The sequence below is a fragment of the Amblyomma mixtum genome, chromosome 5 (genome assembly GCF_055824585.1).
Source record: "Amblyomma mixtum isolate Tamu chromosome 5, ASM5582458v1, whole genome shotgun sequence".
NCBI lineage: Eukaryota > Metazoa > Arthropoda > Arachnida > Ixodida > Ixodidae > Amblyomma > Amblyomma mixtum.
In genome coordinates, this window is record NC_143016.1 from 108,187,777 (window position 1) to 108,204,909 (window position 17,133).

The 17,133-nt window shown below is 49.9% G+C and overlaps 1 protein-coding gene across 1 annotated transcript; it reads right to left on the minus strand.

Moving 5' to 3' along the window:
* Positions 1 to 430: 430 nt before the first annotated feature.
* On the minus strand, positions 431 to 11,479 carry LOC149343310 (uncharacterized). The gene is made up of 2 exons (XM_089545827.1): positions 11,061 to 11,479; positions 431 to 2,722 (listed from the first exon to the last, which is right to left on the minus strand). The coding sequence occupies exons 1-2, from the start codon at positions 11,406 to 11,408 to the stop codon at positions 1,649 to 1,651; spliced, it is 1,422 nt and encodes a 473-aa protein (XP_089401953.1). The 5' UTR covers positions 11,409 to 11,479; the 3' UTR covers positions 431 to 1,648.
* Between the last annotated feature and the right edge of the window lie 5,654 nt (positions 11,480 to 17,133).

The following is a 17,133-nucleotide window of genomic DNA, read 5'->3' on the forward strand; positions in this document are numbered from 1 at the left end:
GTGGTTGTGCGCCTCCAAATCACGTGATACATGACGTCACACCACGTGACACGATGACGTCACGACAGTGGAGAAACGGGGGCCCACCTCGCGCCGTCGCTGTGGTTGTGCGCCTCCAAATTACGCGACACGACGATGCTTCGCATTCTCCAGGCTTAACCAAGTTAAGCCTCAGCCATTTTTTATAATTGCGTCCACTGAAGTGCTGTACGCAGAAAACTTGTTCAAATCCAACTACGGAGGCTGTCGTATCGAAGACATCCTCCGGGCTATCCCTCTCCGGGACGACGATGCCAAAGGCAAGAAGAGCCTTTGTAGGTGGCTGGCTCACCATATTGAGGCGTCGCCGTCAGAGACGGGGAATGTAACAGCGTGGTCAGGTGATTCGACATGTCCCTGACATTCACCACAGAGAACCGTTGACAGGTGGTCAGTCATTTAGTCAATCAACTTTATTTAGTCAAAGGGTGGTAGCTTGCTACCCCGTGGAAGGCGGAGCCGGGCTCCGCACGTGGCAATGGGCTTCGTTGGGGCATGCGGTGGCATCATCTGGTGGTTGTTTAGTCTCGAGAACACGTCACAATAGCACTCGGAGCAGGTCTGCTGGCCAGCAGCATTGATGTTCGTGCTTAGATTCTGAGCTTTCTTTAGGTTCCTTTTAAGTAGTGTGTGATATTTTATGTTCAAATATTTAACCCTTCAATAAATTACGGAGGACACTTCAGAGTACTTACGTGCTTTGAATGCGAAATTAAAAAAAGTATTTCCTATATAAATGTATTTTTTTTAATTTTTTTCTCCATTTCTAATGACACGCCTACTGATTAGCGTAGAGTCGCAAGGCAATGCATATGCTATGTTCACCTTTGTTCGCCCAGAAACAACGCGAATTTTTGTCTTCTAGGGTGCATGGCTGCCTTGCAAATCTGAAAGCCCTGCGTTAAAATCCTCGCACTCTCAGAAAAAAAATCAATTTTTCGTTGATACCACGGTGGCATAAACTGGATTTTTTTTGGGGGGCACTGCCGCTGGTCATTGCCGACGTCATGATTTATTGCCAATGAGCCAGGAAATGTTCCTGCATTAAAACTTTGTATTCCTTATAATGCTGCCTAACTTCCCCAGCGAGTTCCGCTATTCTATGCGCTCGAATATGTATAATTAATTTGAGGATAAATAACGCTTGAAGTTGTTTATAGACTGTAGTCTAAGTCTGCTACGCTTGACCTCATATGCATTTGGAGGTAGACTTGCACTTGACTGACTGATGCTGAATATTGGCGCACTTGATTTGCATTTCTAAGGCGCGAATCCTGCTTTGGTAAACCATTCGTAGTCTACGTTGCTTTCGCATTTCTTTCTCCTTCTCTCTCACGCATTTCGTTTCCTTACCGTAGGGCATGGTTGAGGCATTCACACTACACACAGAGGGAGGAAATTACTGCACGTTTCTTTCCCTGAAGAGTTCCTAACGTCCACCCCCCCCGTCTTTCGGGCCAGCAGTCGAGTGCCATAATCACTGAGCCACCGCGGCGGCCTGGTAGAGATGATCGAGCTGAGTCGGAAGCTAAAAAAAGAAAAGCGGCTGGTATCACAGATACTTCACGTCAGAGAAGCCACCTCGTCTGATGTTGAGTTCAAGTACGACTCACGGCACCACCGTGCACTTAATGCGGAGCTGGTCTTCGAACACGTAGCCGTCGCGCGTGAGCTTGTCGAGGTCAACTGAGTGAAGAGAATAACAAACTGACATGTTATTACTCTCTGAAGGCTTTCGGTACCAGCCGAAGTCACGCCACGGATCGACTTTGAGATGTATTTCAGTTTCTCCTGCTGGATGCGTCAAGCTCAGTAGAACTTCGTGTTCGAACGGCCACTGAACGTCGTCGTCGTCCATGTTGCATCTTCGAAGGCTGAGCTTCCCATACAGGCGCACGGAATCACAGGCGTTCGTCAGTGTGATTCCGGGTGACATGCAGTAGCCCCGCAGGTGAACCTGCTCGCTTTCGTACGTAGCGTGGCCCTGGCGCAGGGCTTCTTCTTGAAGATTTTTTACACCATTTACATAGAAGACTGTGTGCACGACTCGGTGTTCATCCTGTCGGAACATTCTCTCCATGCCCTCCAAGGCTTTCTGGCCAATTTCTTTGACTTCATAAATGGCTTTTTCAATCCGCGAACAATTCTCATTGTTTTGTCGCGTCGCATTCTCCAAAGCATTCTTAATCGTGCTTTCCAGTGCGTCCAGGCGTGTCGAAGAAACATTCATGGCATTATCAGTGACGGTTTCGCGCACATTTGTCGCTAGGCTGTCCTGGATTTCTGCCGTTGCTCGTTGCAGCTGATCCCCGAAAGCGCCTACCCCGCGAGATACCTCACCGAGTCTTTTGCCCTGTGATCCAACGTCGGTAGCCAGCTGTTTCAGGTACACCCTCATCTCCCCTACCTCCTTCTTCAGGTCCTCCAAGGCTTGTCCGAAGGACGTCAGAAAGGTTCCGTCTTTGATGCTGCTGGGCTCACCACAGCCAGGATCGATTGCAGAGCTTCCCACAGGTGTTGCGCAGGCTGATCGGAGGTGAGCGCACACGCCGCTGCACATAACAGAGGCAGTGCACTGTGGGCACCGAGCAGAGTGGTATTTGCAATCTTGTTGGAAATGCTGGGAGATCGCCGAGGCAGCCATCACAGTCTGGCAGCCGCGTTCGTGGTTCCAGCACTTTACCTGCGATTAACAAACAATATGGAAAGTAAGTTTTAGGCAGTCGCAGCCTAAGATTAGGATACAGTATTTTGATGCCGGCTAAATTCATGTAGCGATTTACTTATCAGTAGAAACCGTTTTTTATTCGAAAATGAAATTTAGTACAACACAGTATGTACTATCGGGAACAAAAGTGGTATACTCCACGCGGCGAGAGCCGGAGCAACGGAAAACTGCGACATTTTGAGGAGCGGCGCTGGCATCGAGGCACCCTAGTTATCCGCTGCTCCGGCTCCCGCCGCCTGGAGTACACCACTGTTGTCCCCGATAGCGCAATGATATTGGACCCATAGCTAGGGGCTAGTTTCAGGTCCATCACAATAAAATACAACATAATTGCAGCGCGCGGAGACGAACACTTCTATTTATAAAATGAGACAACTTTACAACATCTTTAGGGAAAATACAGGAATAAGATTTTTACAAATGTAATATTACTGCCCAAATTATTAATTATATTATTACCTTGAAAAGAAATCCAGTGTTGGATATGTGTCGGCAGGATGGAAAATAAATGCGCGGTACGTACAAAGGACAAGAACAATCAGGCTGTCGCATTTTGTGACACAAGTCTAAAAAAATATTCTATATTTCGTAGAAGGAACACTTTTTTTTTGCAAAGCCCAATAACTTTAATATCGAAAATGCCATGAATCGACTCCTGGTGCTTTCGGCCCTTTGTAAATTCAATGGGAATGTGGTACCCTGTACAGTGGCCTATACTTACGCCAGTCTTTTGACTGATCCCATTCGAGACCCATTCTAAAAGGTCTAACAAAGCGACACTAAAAAAAAAGCAGCTAATAATAGATTACGTTTTTATGCATTGAAGTAATATTAAAGGGGAAGTAAAAGTAATATTAAGGGGAAGTAATATTAAATGAAGTTGACCATAACACGTTCTAATGTCTAAGATTGCTCACCGAAACGTTTCATTTATAGGGTAGAAAAGTAAATGACCGACATACGTGTCTCGCGATTACCGGCGAATTTCGCAAGTGAACTGCGTACGTAGAAATTAATTTTTCGCCGATGCTAAAAGCTATGCCGCAGTGCCATTCACTTGAAACCGCAGACCTTCTCAGTGCAGTGGTAGAAAGTCTGAATTGAGTGGGGACCAAATTTTAAATTCATTTTTCCAAACCATTGGACGGGGTTTAACCCAACTGAGCCTAATTTACAGAGTGGAAGCTCAGTTAAGCATGGTCAAACACAGTTTGCTGTGGTTTTAAAGTTTCCTCGTTCTATGCTTCGCCAACGCGAACAATCGACATTCTTGATCATAAGAATCATCAGATTCAATCAGCCGTCTACGATACACAGCCGCAGCATTGGTTCCAGCGCGCGACTCTTCCATGGCTATCTGCGAACGTCAAGCAACGCTTTGCGCTTTTTATTATCGATCAGGTGAACGGCGAGTCACGTCATCATCATCATCAGCCTGACTACGCCCACTGCAGGGCAAAAGCCTGACACATATCCAACACTGGATTTCTCTTCAAGGTAATAATATAATTAATAATGTTGGTGGTAATATTACATTTGTAATAATCTTGCGGGAATATGGTGGCCGCGGCTGGCGAAGGACAGGGTTAATTGGAGACACATGGGAGAGGCGAGTCACGTGATTCAGCGCAACTACGAGGTGAGCGTTGCATCACGGTTGCTCAGCGCAGTTGCGAAGGCGAGCGAACGCTGCCGGCACCACGCGACGCAGCTGCGCAGAGGCGCAGTCAGTCACGTGGTACGACGTCAGAGCTACACTCCCGCTTCGCCGCTCGAAGGTCATTCTTCGGAGCGACATGACCCTGAGGTTTTGCACGGGAGGAGTAGAGCTTGCGCTCTAAGAAGCCACAGAAATTTCCGCTCAGAGCAACAACCGGATGGTGTTGTCACCAGCGTCTAATTAAGTAGAAAATGACTAGCTACACTGAAAATTCTGCCTTCCGGCAACAGCCTTTATGGATAATTTATGCCCTGTAGGTAGAGAGAGGTAGTTACATGTTGTCTCTGGTCATATCTGGGATGTTGCCTCGCTTGCATGTTCCTCACCCTTCGTTGTCGGCTCAGCGGGCTGGTTTTTCGGCATGAAATTACCTGATAGATTACTTAATAGATTTTCTGGCCCTAGACGACCTTGGGCCTTGTCTTGGTGCGCATGTGCTTCCGAAAGTGGCGCCAGTTTAAGTGTTGAGCTGGAGGTCCTCCCACACACACAAAAAATTTTGTTGCGGTTCAACTACTCGAACCTGGTCGGAGAGCGAAAGCTATGGCGTATCGGGCAACTACTATACGCGGTTTGGCTTCTGTAACGTTGAGTGCGTTCCGGACACTGGATAGGCAGCGCGCTCACTCTGCCACCCTGGCAGGTGGAAGTTAACGTTTGATCGCAAGATGCTTACCCAAAGAACGCTGGCGCCTACTGCTGCAGGGCCGCGTATCCGTCACAACGTTGTCAGCGCTAACGCATGCAACTCACATCTCTCTCTCTTACCATCCCACGTACATACCTCAAAGCGGTATCAGGCTTCCACCGACCCAGGGATGCAGTTATGCGGCTGAAACGTTAACGGCAACGCCAATGAACACAATGAACGCCGACGGCTTCCTGCCGCGTTTCTGCCACACCGTTGTCAGCGCTAACGCATGCAGCTCACATCTCTCTCTCCCATCCCACGTACCTCAAAGCGCCATTCAGGCTTCCACCGACCCAGGGAGGCAGTTATGCGCCTGAAACGTTATTAACACCAACGCCAATGAACACAATGAACGCCGACGGCTTCCTGCCGCGTTTCTGCCACACCTTTGTCAGCGCTAACGCATGCAGCTCACATCTCTCTCTCCCATCCCACGTACCTCAAAGCGCCATTCAGGCTTCCACCTATCCAGGGAGGCAGTAATGCGCCTGAAACGTTGTTAACGCCAACGCCAATGAACACAATGAACGCCGACGGCTTCCTGCCGCGTTTCTGCCACACCTTTGTCAGCGCTAACGCATGCAGCTCACATCTCTCTCTCCCATCCCACGTACCTCAAAGCGCCATTCAGGCTTCCACCTATCCAGGGAGGCAGTTATGCGCCTGAAACGTTGTTAACGCCAACGCCAATGAACACAATGAACGCCGACGACCTATGGGTACAATGCCGCGTTTCTGCCACACCGTTGTCAATGCGAACGCATGCAGCGCACATCTGTCACTAACGCCACGTAGCATAAAGCGCGACTAAGGCGTCCACTGTCCCTCAAGGGGCCAGTTATGCGCCTTTGCTCGCGAATCTACCGCTCTTCATCGTTTTGCTAGCTTCAAGCGCGACTAAGGTGTCCACTGTCCCAGGGGGCACCTGGCTTCTTTCAGTCTCTCCGACTCACTTTCCCGTATCTGCCGACTAATCCCACCGAGCCGCCTCTTCTAATATACGATGGAACGCCGGCTCCTCCTCTGTTGTTGCAACGCGGTTTCACCGGCTCCTTCTTTGACGTCATGCCAAATGGCGCGGCCAGAGGGGCTGTCAGCTACGGCGGTTGCTGGGCAACAGCTCAGCTCGCGGTGTGGCCACCGGCCACAGCGAAACGACGAGAGTACGGCCAATGTAGCTCTCGTTACAAAACCTCCAACAGGGGCCACCAGCAACATTTAGCGAGAATAGAGGCGACGCCAGGACTGCTTTGTTGGCGTCGCGTCCATGCTATCTCTGCGTTAGTGATCGTGTTCGCTGCCGGAATTTCATGCTTTTAGCTCCCGTTGTCGGCGACCTTGCGATGATGTGGTGACATCGAGCCAGAACCGAGAGCGAACATCCGGGCTCCGATTTCCCGTCATCCGGCAGCCGAACGTGATTTACGAGACGAGCTTTATAAGCCCTCGTACAGGACCGGCATACAAACGCTATGCTAAGAGGGGACTCCGCGGTGGGGCGCGCTGCGTGGAACGGCTCCTGCGCCGTACCCAAGGATGGCGCCACGGACCCACAAACTCACGCACGTGACGCCGGCGGTCGAGTGCTATGCCCCTAAATATTTCATGCTTACGTCTGCTCTTTATTACGCGAGAGGCAGTAATTTTTTTTTTATTGCATATCTGGTATACCGCTAGCTCCGGTCACCGAAACCGTATCTGCAGGTGGCTCTCGAAGCTAGGCGAGATTTTGGCCTTTACACTGCCGCGTATGCTCTTTATTAAGGCGAAAGCCTTTAATGCCTCATACTGTCGTTAGCAGACGCGTTGGTAGCCGCGTCGACATACGCGTCGACAGCCGTGTCGACAGACTCGTCCACTTTTCGGCGTTACTGCTTAAAAGACTCAAGGTCCTAGCACGAATAAAGGTGCATCTAGTGAATGCATGGGCTTCATAAATAAAATAAAAGGAGTAAAGTCAAGAAAAAGGAAAAGAAAAAATAGAAAGGAAATAAACAAAAATAAAAACAAAATAAAAATAAGATGCGGAAATAAAAATAAAAAACAATCAAATTAAGAAAAGAAGGAAAATAAAAAATAAAATATGAAAAATAAAAAGTAATAAACATACAGTGCGCCAGGAAACGCTTTCGCCTTGCAGCACTTTAGAGAGCCAAAGTGCCCCCTGAATTTTACGCGATAGCGTATGCAGACCGTTCGGTCGAAAAGCCGTCAACGTCGTAGTAGTTGTGAGCACCGCGCGTAGGAAAAAAATCGTATCATGCCAACCGTTTGCCGCAGTATGTAGCGGATGGTGCCATATGATTGAACGTTTCGTGAAACATAAACATACTAGTTAACTTAGCGCCTATAGCTCACGGCAGGGATTCGAACTGGCGACCTATAATCGGGGGCTGCGTATCATGAGCGGCTCGGGAGCCCACCAAGACAAGTGAGACTTACTGCGTCATTTCCTTCCCTCAAAAAAAAAAAAAAATCTCTGCCTCTCTCGTAACCGAGAGTAGAGTAAGCATGAAATGTTTACGGGCATAACACATTGGTTGTAGATGGTACTAGTGAAAGCCTTGAAAGGGGTCTAGTGTTCAACATACCACACCACACCACACCACACATACTGTGCACTGGTTCATGTGGACGCAATAGTTTCCTGTGAGCGTCTGGGGAATCTCTTCCGCCCTGCCTCGTCAGCTGCATCCGGTTTCTGTTGGCCTTTCATCTTTGTAATTGTTGTTTGAATTCCTCGGTTATTTGTACCACTTTTCCTATGTGACCCTGGTGACGTCACCACTGCATTACGTCACACATAACTGATGAAGTAATGGCAAATTACTAATTAGTGACTAAATACTAATGAATTGCTAATTAATGACGCTTAAGCTTCGCCTTTAGGAGTGGAACGCGACAGCGTGTTGTAGCGCTGCCAGGCAGTCCACGGAACGCCACCACCCGTTCGGCGCGATGCCTTGCCCTTTGAACGCGACGCTTTTTAAAGAAAGGAAATTATGCAGTAATTCTGCCAACTCGGTGGACTCTCATCTCGGTGGACACCCGAACCGCGCCATACAGCAAGGGAGGAACGCCACCACCCATTCGGCGCGATGCCTTGCTCTTTGAACGCAAGGCTTTTCGAGGAAAGGAAATGGCGCAGTAGTTCTCTGTCATCTCGGTGGACACCCGAACCGCACTGTAAGGGAGGAACGCCACCACCTGTTCGGCGCGAAGCTACCGGCGCTTGTATGCCAGTCCCGAGGAGGGCTTAGTCGTTAAATCCCGTAGGGTGCCCGGATGCTCTCGTTTCAATGCCCGGATGAGTGGAATTCAGTGCCCGGGAGCTAAAAGCATTTCATGCCTAAGAAATGGCTGAGGCTTAGCTTAGGTTAAGCCTAGTCAGATGCGAAGCATATTGTCGCCGAGTTGCATATCGAGCACGCCGCTTGGCTAGACGTTCTTCACGCTCTTCATCAGTCTCTGTAGCACGCCGCAACTTGCTTCTCATTCCAACGAGCAGCCCTGTCTCCAGGAGGCATCTCTATCCCGTGTACGCCTAGCAGAGGCAGGCGCACCCCCTTGTATACCGCCGCTCCAGCATCACGTGTTCACTACAGCGCACCTAGCGGCAGAAGCAGGAAACACATTGGTCGCGACGCCTCGCGCGACGGCGCGAGCTGGGGCCCCGTTTCTCCTATGTCGTTACGTCACGCATCACGTGGTCCTCCTTGGTCGCGACGCCTCGCGCGACGGCGCGAGCTGGGCCAAGTCTTTCTAGGAGGCATTGGCTGGGACCCCGTTTCTCATCTGCTGTGACGTCACTCACCACGTGGTCATCCTTGGTCACGACGCCTCGCGCGAAGGCGCGAGTTGGGCCCCCGTTTTTCATCTGCTGTGACGTCACGCATCACGTGGTATGACATGGAGGTCACGAAAAGTCAATGGCAACGACACCGCCGCGCTCTAGGAGCTGGGTTGGGCTATTTTAGTATGCTTCGCATAAAATTCTATTGGTCCAACGGGCAAGGCGTCGCGCCGAACGGGCGATGGCGTTCCGTCGACACTCTGCAAGACGCTGTCGCGTTCCACTCTTAAAGGCGAAGGAAGCTTAAGCGTCCTCCAAATTCTTCCGCTGGCCCTTGCCCGGAATCTGCCACTCAGTAAGTTGTGGCGATTTACGGCTCGCATACCCAGTTTAATACGGATGAGTGGCATTCACTCCGCATTTTTCGAAAACCGACAGCTGCAGCTTTTTTTTGGAGGGCAGTTATGTGAAGCACGTGAAACTTGTCCAAATGCGCCGCTCACACGGCCACCCGCACTGCGCAAGTAGGCATTCCCACTACCAGAGCAGCTCTCTGTCCAATGTAAAGGTCAGAGAGGTAGCCTGGGTCGGCGAACGCACCGAAGATTTCGTACAGGTACCAGAGTATTATATTGCCTCAACTTTCGATAAAAAGATGCCCTCTATTTGGGGTACCGCGGAAGTATCACTAAACGTTGAATTGAATTTAATATAGCTACCATTGGCTTCAAGAAAATTACAAATAGCAGGTGCTTACTACTGATTATTTGATGAATTTGACAGCGTTGATGTGGAACACCAGGCGAAGGAGCGCAGATTACAATTAACAGGGGCCAAAACAAACCAGTATTGTTTGCTTTGGTTGATTGGGGTTTAACGCCCCAAGCCGATTCAGGCTATGAGGGACGCCGTAGTGAGCAGCTCCGGAAGTTCCGACCACCTGGGGTCGAAATTTGACCCCAGATGTTTGACATCACACAGCACACTGGCCGCTAGAATTTCGCCTCTATCGAATTGTTGATAGTCACAAAGGCGGAGGTTATACAACTGTAGAGAACAAATTGTGTGATATTTTGAAGTTTGTAATCCTAAATGAGAGAAAAAACAAAGCGACATTTGCTACCAATATGCCTTAGGTTCAGGAACAGTCGGCGGAAAAAGAAATCGCTTCTAAATTAATTGGTTTACAGAGCGACCAAAAACAAGATAGCAGGTAAAAGTGGCATGGGAAAAATCCTAACGTGTGTCATAAGAACATTTGAGATCAGCTTCATTTTGCGATATAGTGAGGCAGAAAGTTTGGAGAACGCTTAAGCTTCGCCTTTAAGAGCTGAACGCGACAGCGTCGCGAAGCTTTCAGGGAGTCCACGGAACGCCATCGCCCGTTCGGCTCGACGCCTCGCTCGACGGTAAATTGGCTTTCTGGGAAAGGAAATGCCGCAGTATCTGTCTCACATATCTCTGTGGACACCTGAACCACGCCGTCAGGGAAGGAAGATGCGAGTGAAAGGAGATACCGTATTCACTAGACGCGCCAGTGTTCATTCCAAACCATCGAGCTGGCGTGGCGGAGTGGTTAGCGTGCGCGTCTCGCACTCCGGCGGCCCTGGTTCAATTCCCCAACTGGACCAATTTCATACTATATTTTATTTATTAATGCTTCTGGGATTCTTCGCTCACCGCCAACGACGCCGACGACGACACCGGCTTTTTTGCGATACGGGGCCCTTAACGGTATCGCGTTAAAATCTGGACGACGCTTCAGCCACCTTTACGAATACGTTGCAAAGTGCACAACGCGAACTCCGAGAGACGCGCTCAGATGGAACTACCTGCATTAAAGAAAGACGCCCGCTGTGCCCATTAGTCCGCTATCTAAAAGAAGTACTACTCAGAGATGAGAAGGGACAAATTTCCTTGAAACATTTCGAAAATCTGAGCCACGCAAGGTTTTGCATAGCGCACACACACAAAAAAAGAGCATGACGCAGCAATGTAGTTAAGTCATTGCATCGCAAAGATCCGATCCGGTTTGATGGCAAATATAGCGCGTAAAACTCCCATCCTAGTTGCACCACAGTTCGCTTACCTCCCTTTTTAGTACCTCTTCTACGGGAAATTCCATCCACTTGGCGTCTTCGTCCAAGCACTCCTCGTCGTCCAAAGGACAGACGCTAGGAGCGTTGTCACCGCACTGCTCGTAACAAGATACGCACAGCACGTGCATACACGGGAGCCAGGCGTTCCTCCTGCGCACGAGACCGCAAGCACTGCATACCCAGTTCCTCGGAATCGGCCTCACGAAGTGCAGGGGCCTCCAGTCCAGACCGGCGTCGAAGCCTACCAGAGTGTAGGACATGCTTGGAGCATCCATACTGCGCTGCGTTCGCACCAAACTAACGACTGAAGGCAGTTCTGGACCTCTCCCGCAGAGCATGCTGTGTGGTGATTGGCTGCGACTGAAGGAAGGACGGAAAGGGGGCCTGCCGACTGGCTCCAGTGGAGCCACAATCGCTGCCACGTGCAGATAGAGGAGAGTAGAAAGACGCGAGAGGAAAGAGTGAAAGAACAGACGCGCGTCACAACAACCGCGTCCGTCGAAGCGAAGACGCTGGCTGTAACACATACCGGGCGTATCTCGCTTTTTATTCTGTCACCAAGGCTACAATCGGTTGCCTATAATTATATCTGCCGCACTACCTGGGATCCTAACGGCGGCCCGTGTGTGGTGCGAAAGCAATGGCTGTGAAAATCCAGCAGCACTTGGCTCTTAAGGCGAAAGCCTTTAATGCCTCATACTGTCGTTAGCAGACGCGTCGGCAGGAGTGTCGACAGACGCGTCGGCAGCCGTGTCGACAGACGCGTCGGCAGCCGTGTCGACAGACGCGTCGGCAGATTCGTCCGCCTTTCGGCGTCACTGCTTAAAGGCTCAAGGTTCCAGCATGAATGAAGGCGCATCTAGTAAAAGCATGGGCTTCATAAATAAAATAAAAGGAGTAAAGTCAAGAAAAGGAAAATAAAAATAAAGTAAACAAAAATAAAAACAAAATAAACATATCATGTGGAAATAAAAATAAAAGCAATAAAATTAAGAAAATGAGCAAAAAATAAATAAAAAACAAAATATGAAAAATAAAAAGTAAATAAAAACAAACTGGCCAGGAAACGCTTTCCCCTTGCAGCACTTTAGAGAGCCAAAGTACCCCCTAAATTTTTGGCATGCAAGCGTGCGTAACTTGAGAGGGCGATTGCACGATTAATCAGTAAAAAAAATTGCCGACGATTACGTTACTTCCTAATGCGAAATTTGAGCGCAGCTCATCAGTTGATTCAGCTTTCCAGTAGATTGAGGCAAAGAATTCGAGCAAGACATTTATGTATCATTACAGACAACTTATTTTTCACACACTTTTCAAGAAACACTCAACAGTTTTTTATTGTCATGACGGAAGCTTTGTGGTCTGAGAAAAATTACCGAAGCCGCGGTGGTTGCATTTCTTTGGAGGAGAAATTATAGAGGCCCGTGTACTGTGCGATGTCAGTGCACATTAAAGAACCCCAGGTGGTCGAAATTTCCGGAGCCCTCCACTAACTGCGTCTCTCATAGCCTTAGTCGCTTTGGGACGTTAAACCCCATAAACCAAACCACGACACTTTAGAAATTCTAAAGTGTGCTCGGCGAAAGCCTTGTGGTCAACCCACCGTCTCTTTCCCGAACTGCTTGGCGCGTGGCGGGCTACCCGCATGTGTGGTTTTTATTAAGGCGAAAGACTTTAATGCCTCATACTGTCGTTAGCAGACGCGTCGGCAGCCGTGTCGACAGACGCGTCGGCAGGAATGTTGACAGACGCGTCGACAGGAGTGTCGACAGACGCGTCGGCAGGAATGTCGACAGACGCATCGGCAGGAGTGTCGACAGACGCGTCGGCAGGAGTGTCGACGGACGCGTCGGCAGCCGTGTCGAAGACGCGTCGGCAGGGGTGTCGACAGACGCGTCGGCAGCCGTATCGACAGATGCGTCGGCAGATTCGTCCGCCTTCCGGCTTCACTGCTTAAAAGGCTCAAGGTTCCAGCATGAATAAAGGCGCATCTAGTGAATGCATAGGCTTCATAAATAAAATAAAAGGAGTAAAGTCAAGAAAAGGAAAATAAAAATAAAATTAAGAAAATAAACAAAAATAAAAACAAACTAAAAATAAGATGTGAAAATAAAAATAAAAACAATAAAATTGAGAAAAGCAGCAAAAAATAAAAAACAATATATGAAAATAAAAAGTAAATAAAAACAAACAGTGGCCAGGAAACGCTTTCGCCTTGCAGCGAGTCAAAGTGCCCCCTGAATTTTTTCTTGCGGCTGCAAGAGCCGTTGCCTAGCAACCGTCGCGGTGGACACCCCAACCGCAACGTACAGGAAGGGAGGCAGTGGCAGTGAAAGAAGAAAGACAAAGAGGAGCCGTAGTGAAGAAAATGAAAATTCTATTTGAGGAAAGGAAATTACGCAGGAACTATAGTAACTGTATCGCATCTCTCGGAGGACACCCGTCATCCGCTTGCAGAGGAAGGGAGGAAGTGGGAGTGAAAGAAAGAACAGAAAGAGGGCTCGTACTGAAGAAAATGAATTAGAGGAAAGGAAATTACGGAGGAGGTTGCGCCGCTGCGCGGAGGAGAGGCCACAGTTGGCACGATTCCAGCGCACGGACGGACACCACGAGCATGAACGGACGCCGCGAGCATGAGCCATTAAAGGCTTCCGCCTTAATAGATTAATATGTGCTCGACTTGCTGCACCAATGCCTGGTTCTCGCGAGAGTTCGCTCACCCTTGTCAGCGTTAACGCATTAAGCCCACATCTCTCTCATCACCCCACGTATCTATAAACGCGATTAAGGCGTCCACGCACCCAGGGAGCCAGTTATGCGCACTTCGTTTCCTTGAAATGAACGGAGTGTAAAACGTTGCAAACACCAAACCCAATGAACACAATGAACGCCGACGGCCTATGGCTTCAACGCGGCGTTTCTGGCACAATGTTGTCAATGACTGCAGTCCACAGCTCTCTCATCACCCCACGTACCTATAAACGCGATTCCGGCGTCCACTGTCCCAGGGAGCCGGTTATGCGCACTTCATTTCATTAAAATGACCGGAGTGTAAAACGTCGTAAACGCCGAAGTCAATGAACACAATGAACGCCGACGGCCTATGGCTTCAACGCGGCGTTTCTGGCACAACGTTGTCAATGACTGCAGTCCACAGTTCTCTCATCACCCCATGTACCTGTAAACGCGATTCCGGCGTCGACTGTCCCAGGGAGCCGGTTATGCGCACTTCATTTCCTTAAAGTGACCGGAGTGTAAAACGTTGTAAACGCCGAAGTCAATGAACGCCGACGGCCTATGGCTTCAACGCGGCGTTTCTGGCACAACGTTGTCAATGACTGCAGTCCACAGCTCTCTCATCACCCCATGTACCTGTAAACGCGATTCCGGCGTCGACTGTCCCAGGGAGCCGGTTATGCGCACTTCATTTCCTTAAAGTGACCGGAGTGTAAAACGTTGTAAACGCCGAAGTCAATGAACGCCGACGGCCTATGGCTTCAACGCGGCGTTTCTGGCACAACGTTGTCAATGACTGCAGTCCACAGCTCTCTCATCACCCCATGTACCTGTAAACGCGATTCCGGCGTCGACTGTCCCAGGGAGCCGGTTATGCGCACTCCATTTCCTTAAAATGACCGGAGTGTAAAACGTCGGTAAACGCCGAAGCCAATGAACACAATGAACACCGACGGCCTATGGCTTCAACGCGGCGTTTCTGGCACAACGTTGTCAATGACTGCAGTCCACAGCTCTCTCATCACCCCATGTACCTGTAAACGCGATTCCGGCGTCGACTGTCCCAGGGAGCCGGTTATGCGCACTTCATTTCCTTAAAGTGACCGGAGTGTAAAACGTTGTAAACGCCGAAGTCAATGAACGCCGACGGCCTATGGCTTCAACGCGGCGTTTCTGCCACAACGTTGTCAATGACTGCAGTCCACAGCTCTCTCATCACCCCATGTACCTGTAAACGCGATTCCGGCGTCGACTGTCCCAGGGAGCCGGTTATGCGCACTCCATTTCCTTAAAATGACCGGAGTGTAAAACGTCGGTAAACGCCGAAGCCAATGAACACAATGAACACCGACGGCCTATGGCTTCAACGCGGCGTTTCTGGCACAACGTTGTCAATGACTGCAGTCCACAGCTCTCTCATCACCCCATGTACCTGTAAACGCGATTCCGGCGTCGACTGTCCCAGGGAGCCGGTTATGCGCACTTCATTTCCTTAAAGTGACCGGAGTGTAAAACGTTGTAAACGCCGAAGTCAATGAACGCCGACGGCCTATGGCTTCAACGCGGCGTTTCTGCCACAACGTTGTCAATGACTGCAGTCCACAGCTCTCTCATCACCCCATGTACCTGTAAACGCGATTCCGGCGTCGACTGTCCCAGGGAGCCGGTTATGCGCACTCCATTTCCTTAAAATGACCGGAGTGTAAAACGTCGGTAAACGCCGAAGCCAATGAACACAATGAACACCGACGGCCTATGGCTTCAACGCGGCGTTTCTGGCACAACGTTGTCAATGACTGCAGTCCACAGCTCTCTCATCACCCCATGTACCTGTAAACGCGATTCCGGCGTCGACTGTCCCAGGGAGCCGGTTATGCGCACTTCATTTCCTTAAAGTGACCGGAGTGTAAAACGTTGTAAACGCCGAAGTCAATGAACGCCGACGGCCTATGGCTTCAACGCGGCGTTTCTGGCACAACGTTGTCAATGACTGCAGTCCACAGCTCTCTCATCACCCCATGTACCTGTAAACGCGATTCCGGCGTCGACTGTCCCAGGGAGCCGGTTATGCGCACTTCATTTCCTTAAAGTGACCGGAGTGTAAAACGTTGTAAACGCCGAAGTCAATGAACGCCGACGGCCTATGGCTTCAACGCGGCGTTTCTGGCACAACGTTGTCAATGACTGCAGTCCACAGCTCTCTCATCACCCCATGTACCTGTAAACGCGATTCCGGCGTCGACTGTCCCAGGGAGCCGGTTATGCGCACTCCATTTCCTTAAAATGACCGGAGTGTAAAACGTCGGTAAACGCCGAAGCCAATGAACACAATGAACACCGACGGCCTATGGCTTCAACGCGGCGTTTCTGGCACAACGTTGTCAATGACTGCAGTCCACAGCTCTCTCATCACCCCATGTACCTGTAAACGCGATTCCGGCGTCGACTGTCCCAGGGAGCCGGTTATGCGCACTTCATTTCCTTAAAGTGACCGGAGTGTAAAACGTTGTAAACGCCGGTCAATGAACGCCGACGGCCTATGGCTTCAACGCGGCGTTTCTGGCACAACGTTGTCAATGACTGCAGTCCACAGCTCATCACCCCACGTACCTATAAACGCGATTCCGGCGTCGACTGTCCCAGGGAGCCGGTTATGCGCATTTCATTTCCTTAAAATAACCGGAGTGTAAAACGTTGTAAACGCCGAAGCCAATGAACACAATGAACGCCGACGGCCTATGGCTTGAACGCGGCGTTTCTGGCACAACGCTGGAAATGACTGCAGTCCACAGCTCTCTCATCACCCCGCGTACCTATAAATGCGATTCCGGCGTCCACTGCCCCAGGGAGCCGGTCATGCGCACTCCATTTGCTTAAAATGACCGGAGTGCAAAACGTTGTAAACGCCGAAGCCAATGAACACAATGAACTCCGACGGCCTATGGCTTCAACGCGGCGTTTCTGGCACAACGTTGTCAATTACTGCAGTCCACAGCATCACCCCACGTACCTACAAACGCTATTCCGGCTTCCACTGTCCCAGGGAGCCGGTTATGCGCACTTCCTTTCCTTAAAATGGCACAATGATGTCAATGCCAACGCATGCAGCGCACATCTGTTACAACCGCCACGATTGTGTGTCCACTGTTCTAAGAGAGCAGTTATACGCCTTTGCTTCGCTTCCCAAGCTCCCGCTAGATTGGTTTGGCAGCTTAAAGCGCGACTAAGGTTTCCACTGTTTACGACGGACAACGGCAACGGCGACGCCGCGGAAGGAAGGGAAAACTTTATTCTCACTAATGGTTTTAAGGCGGAAGCCTTTAATGC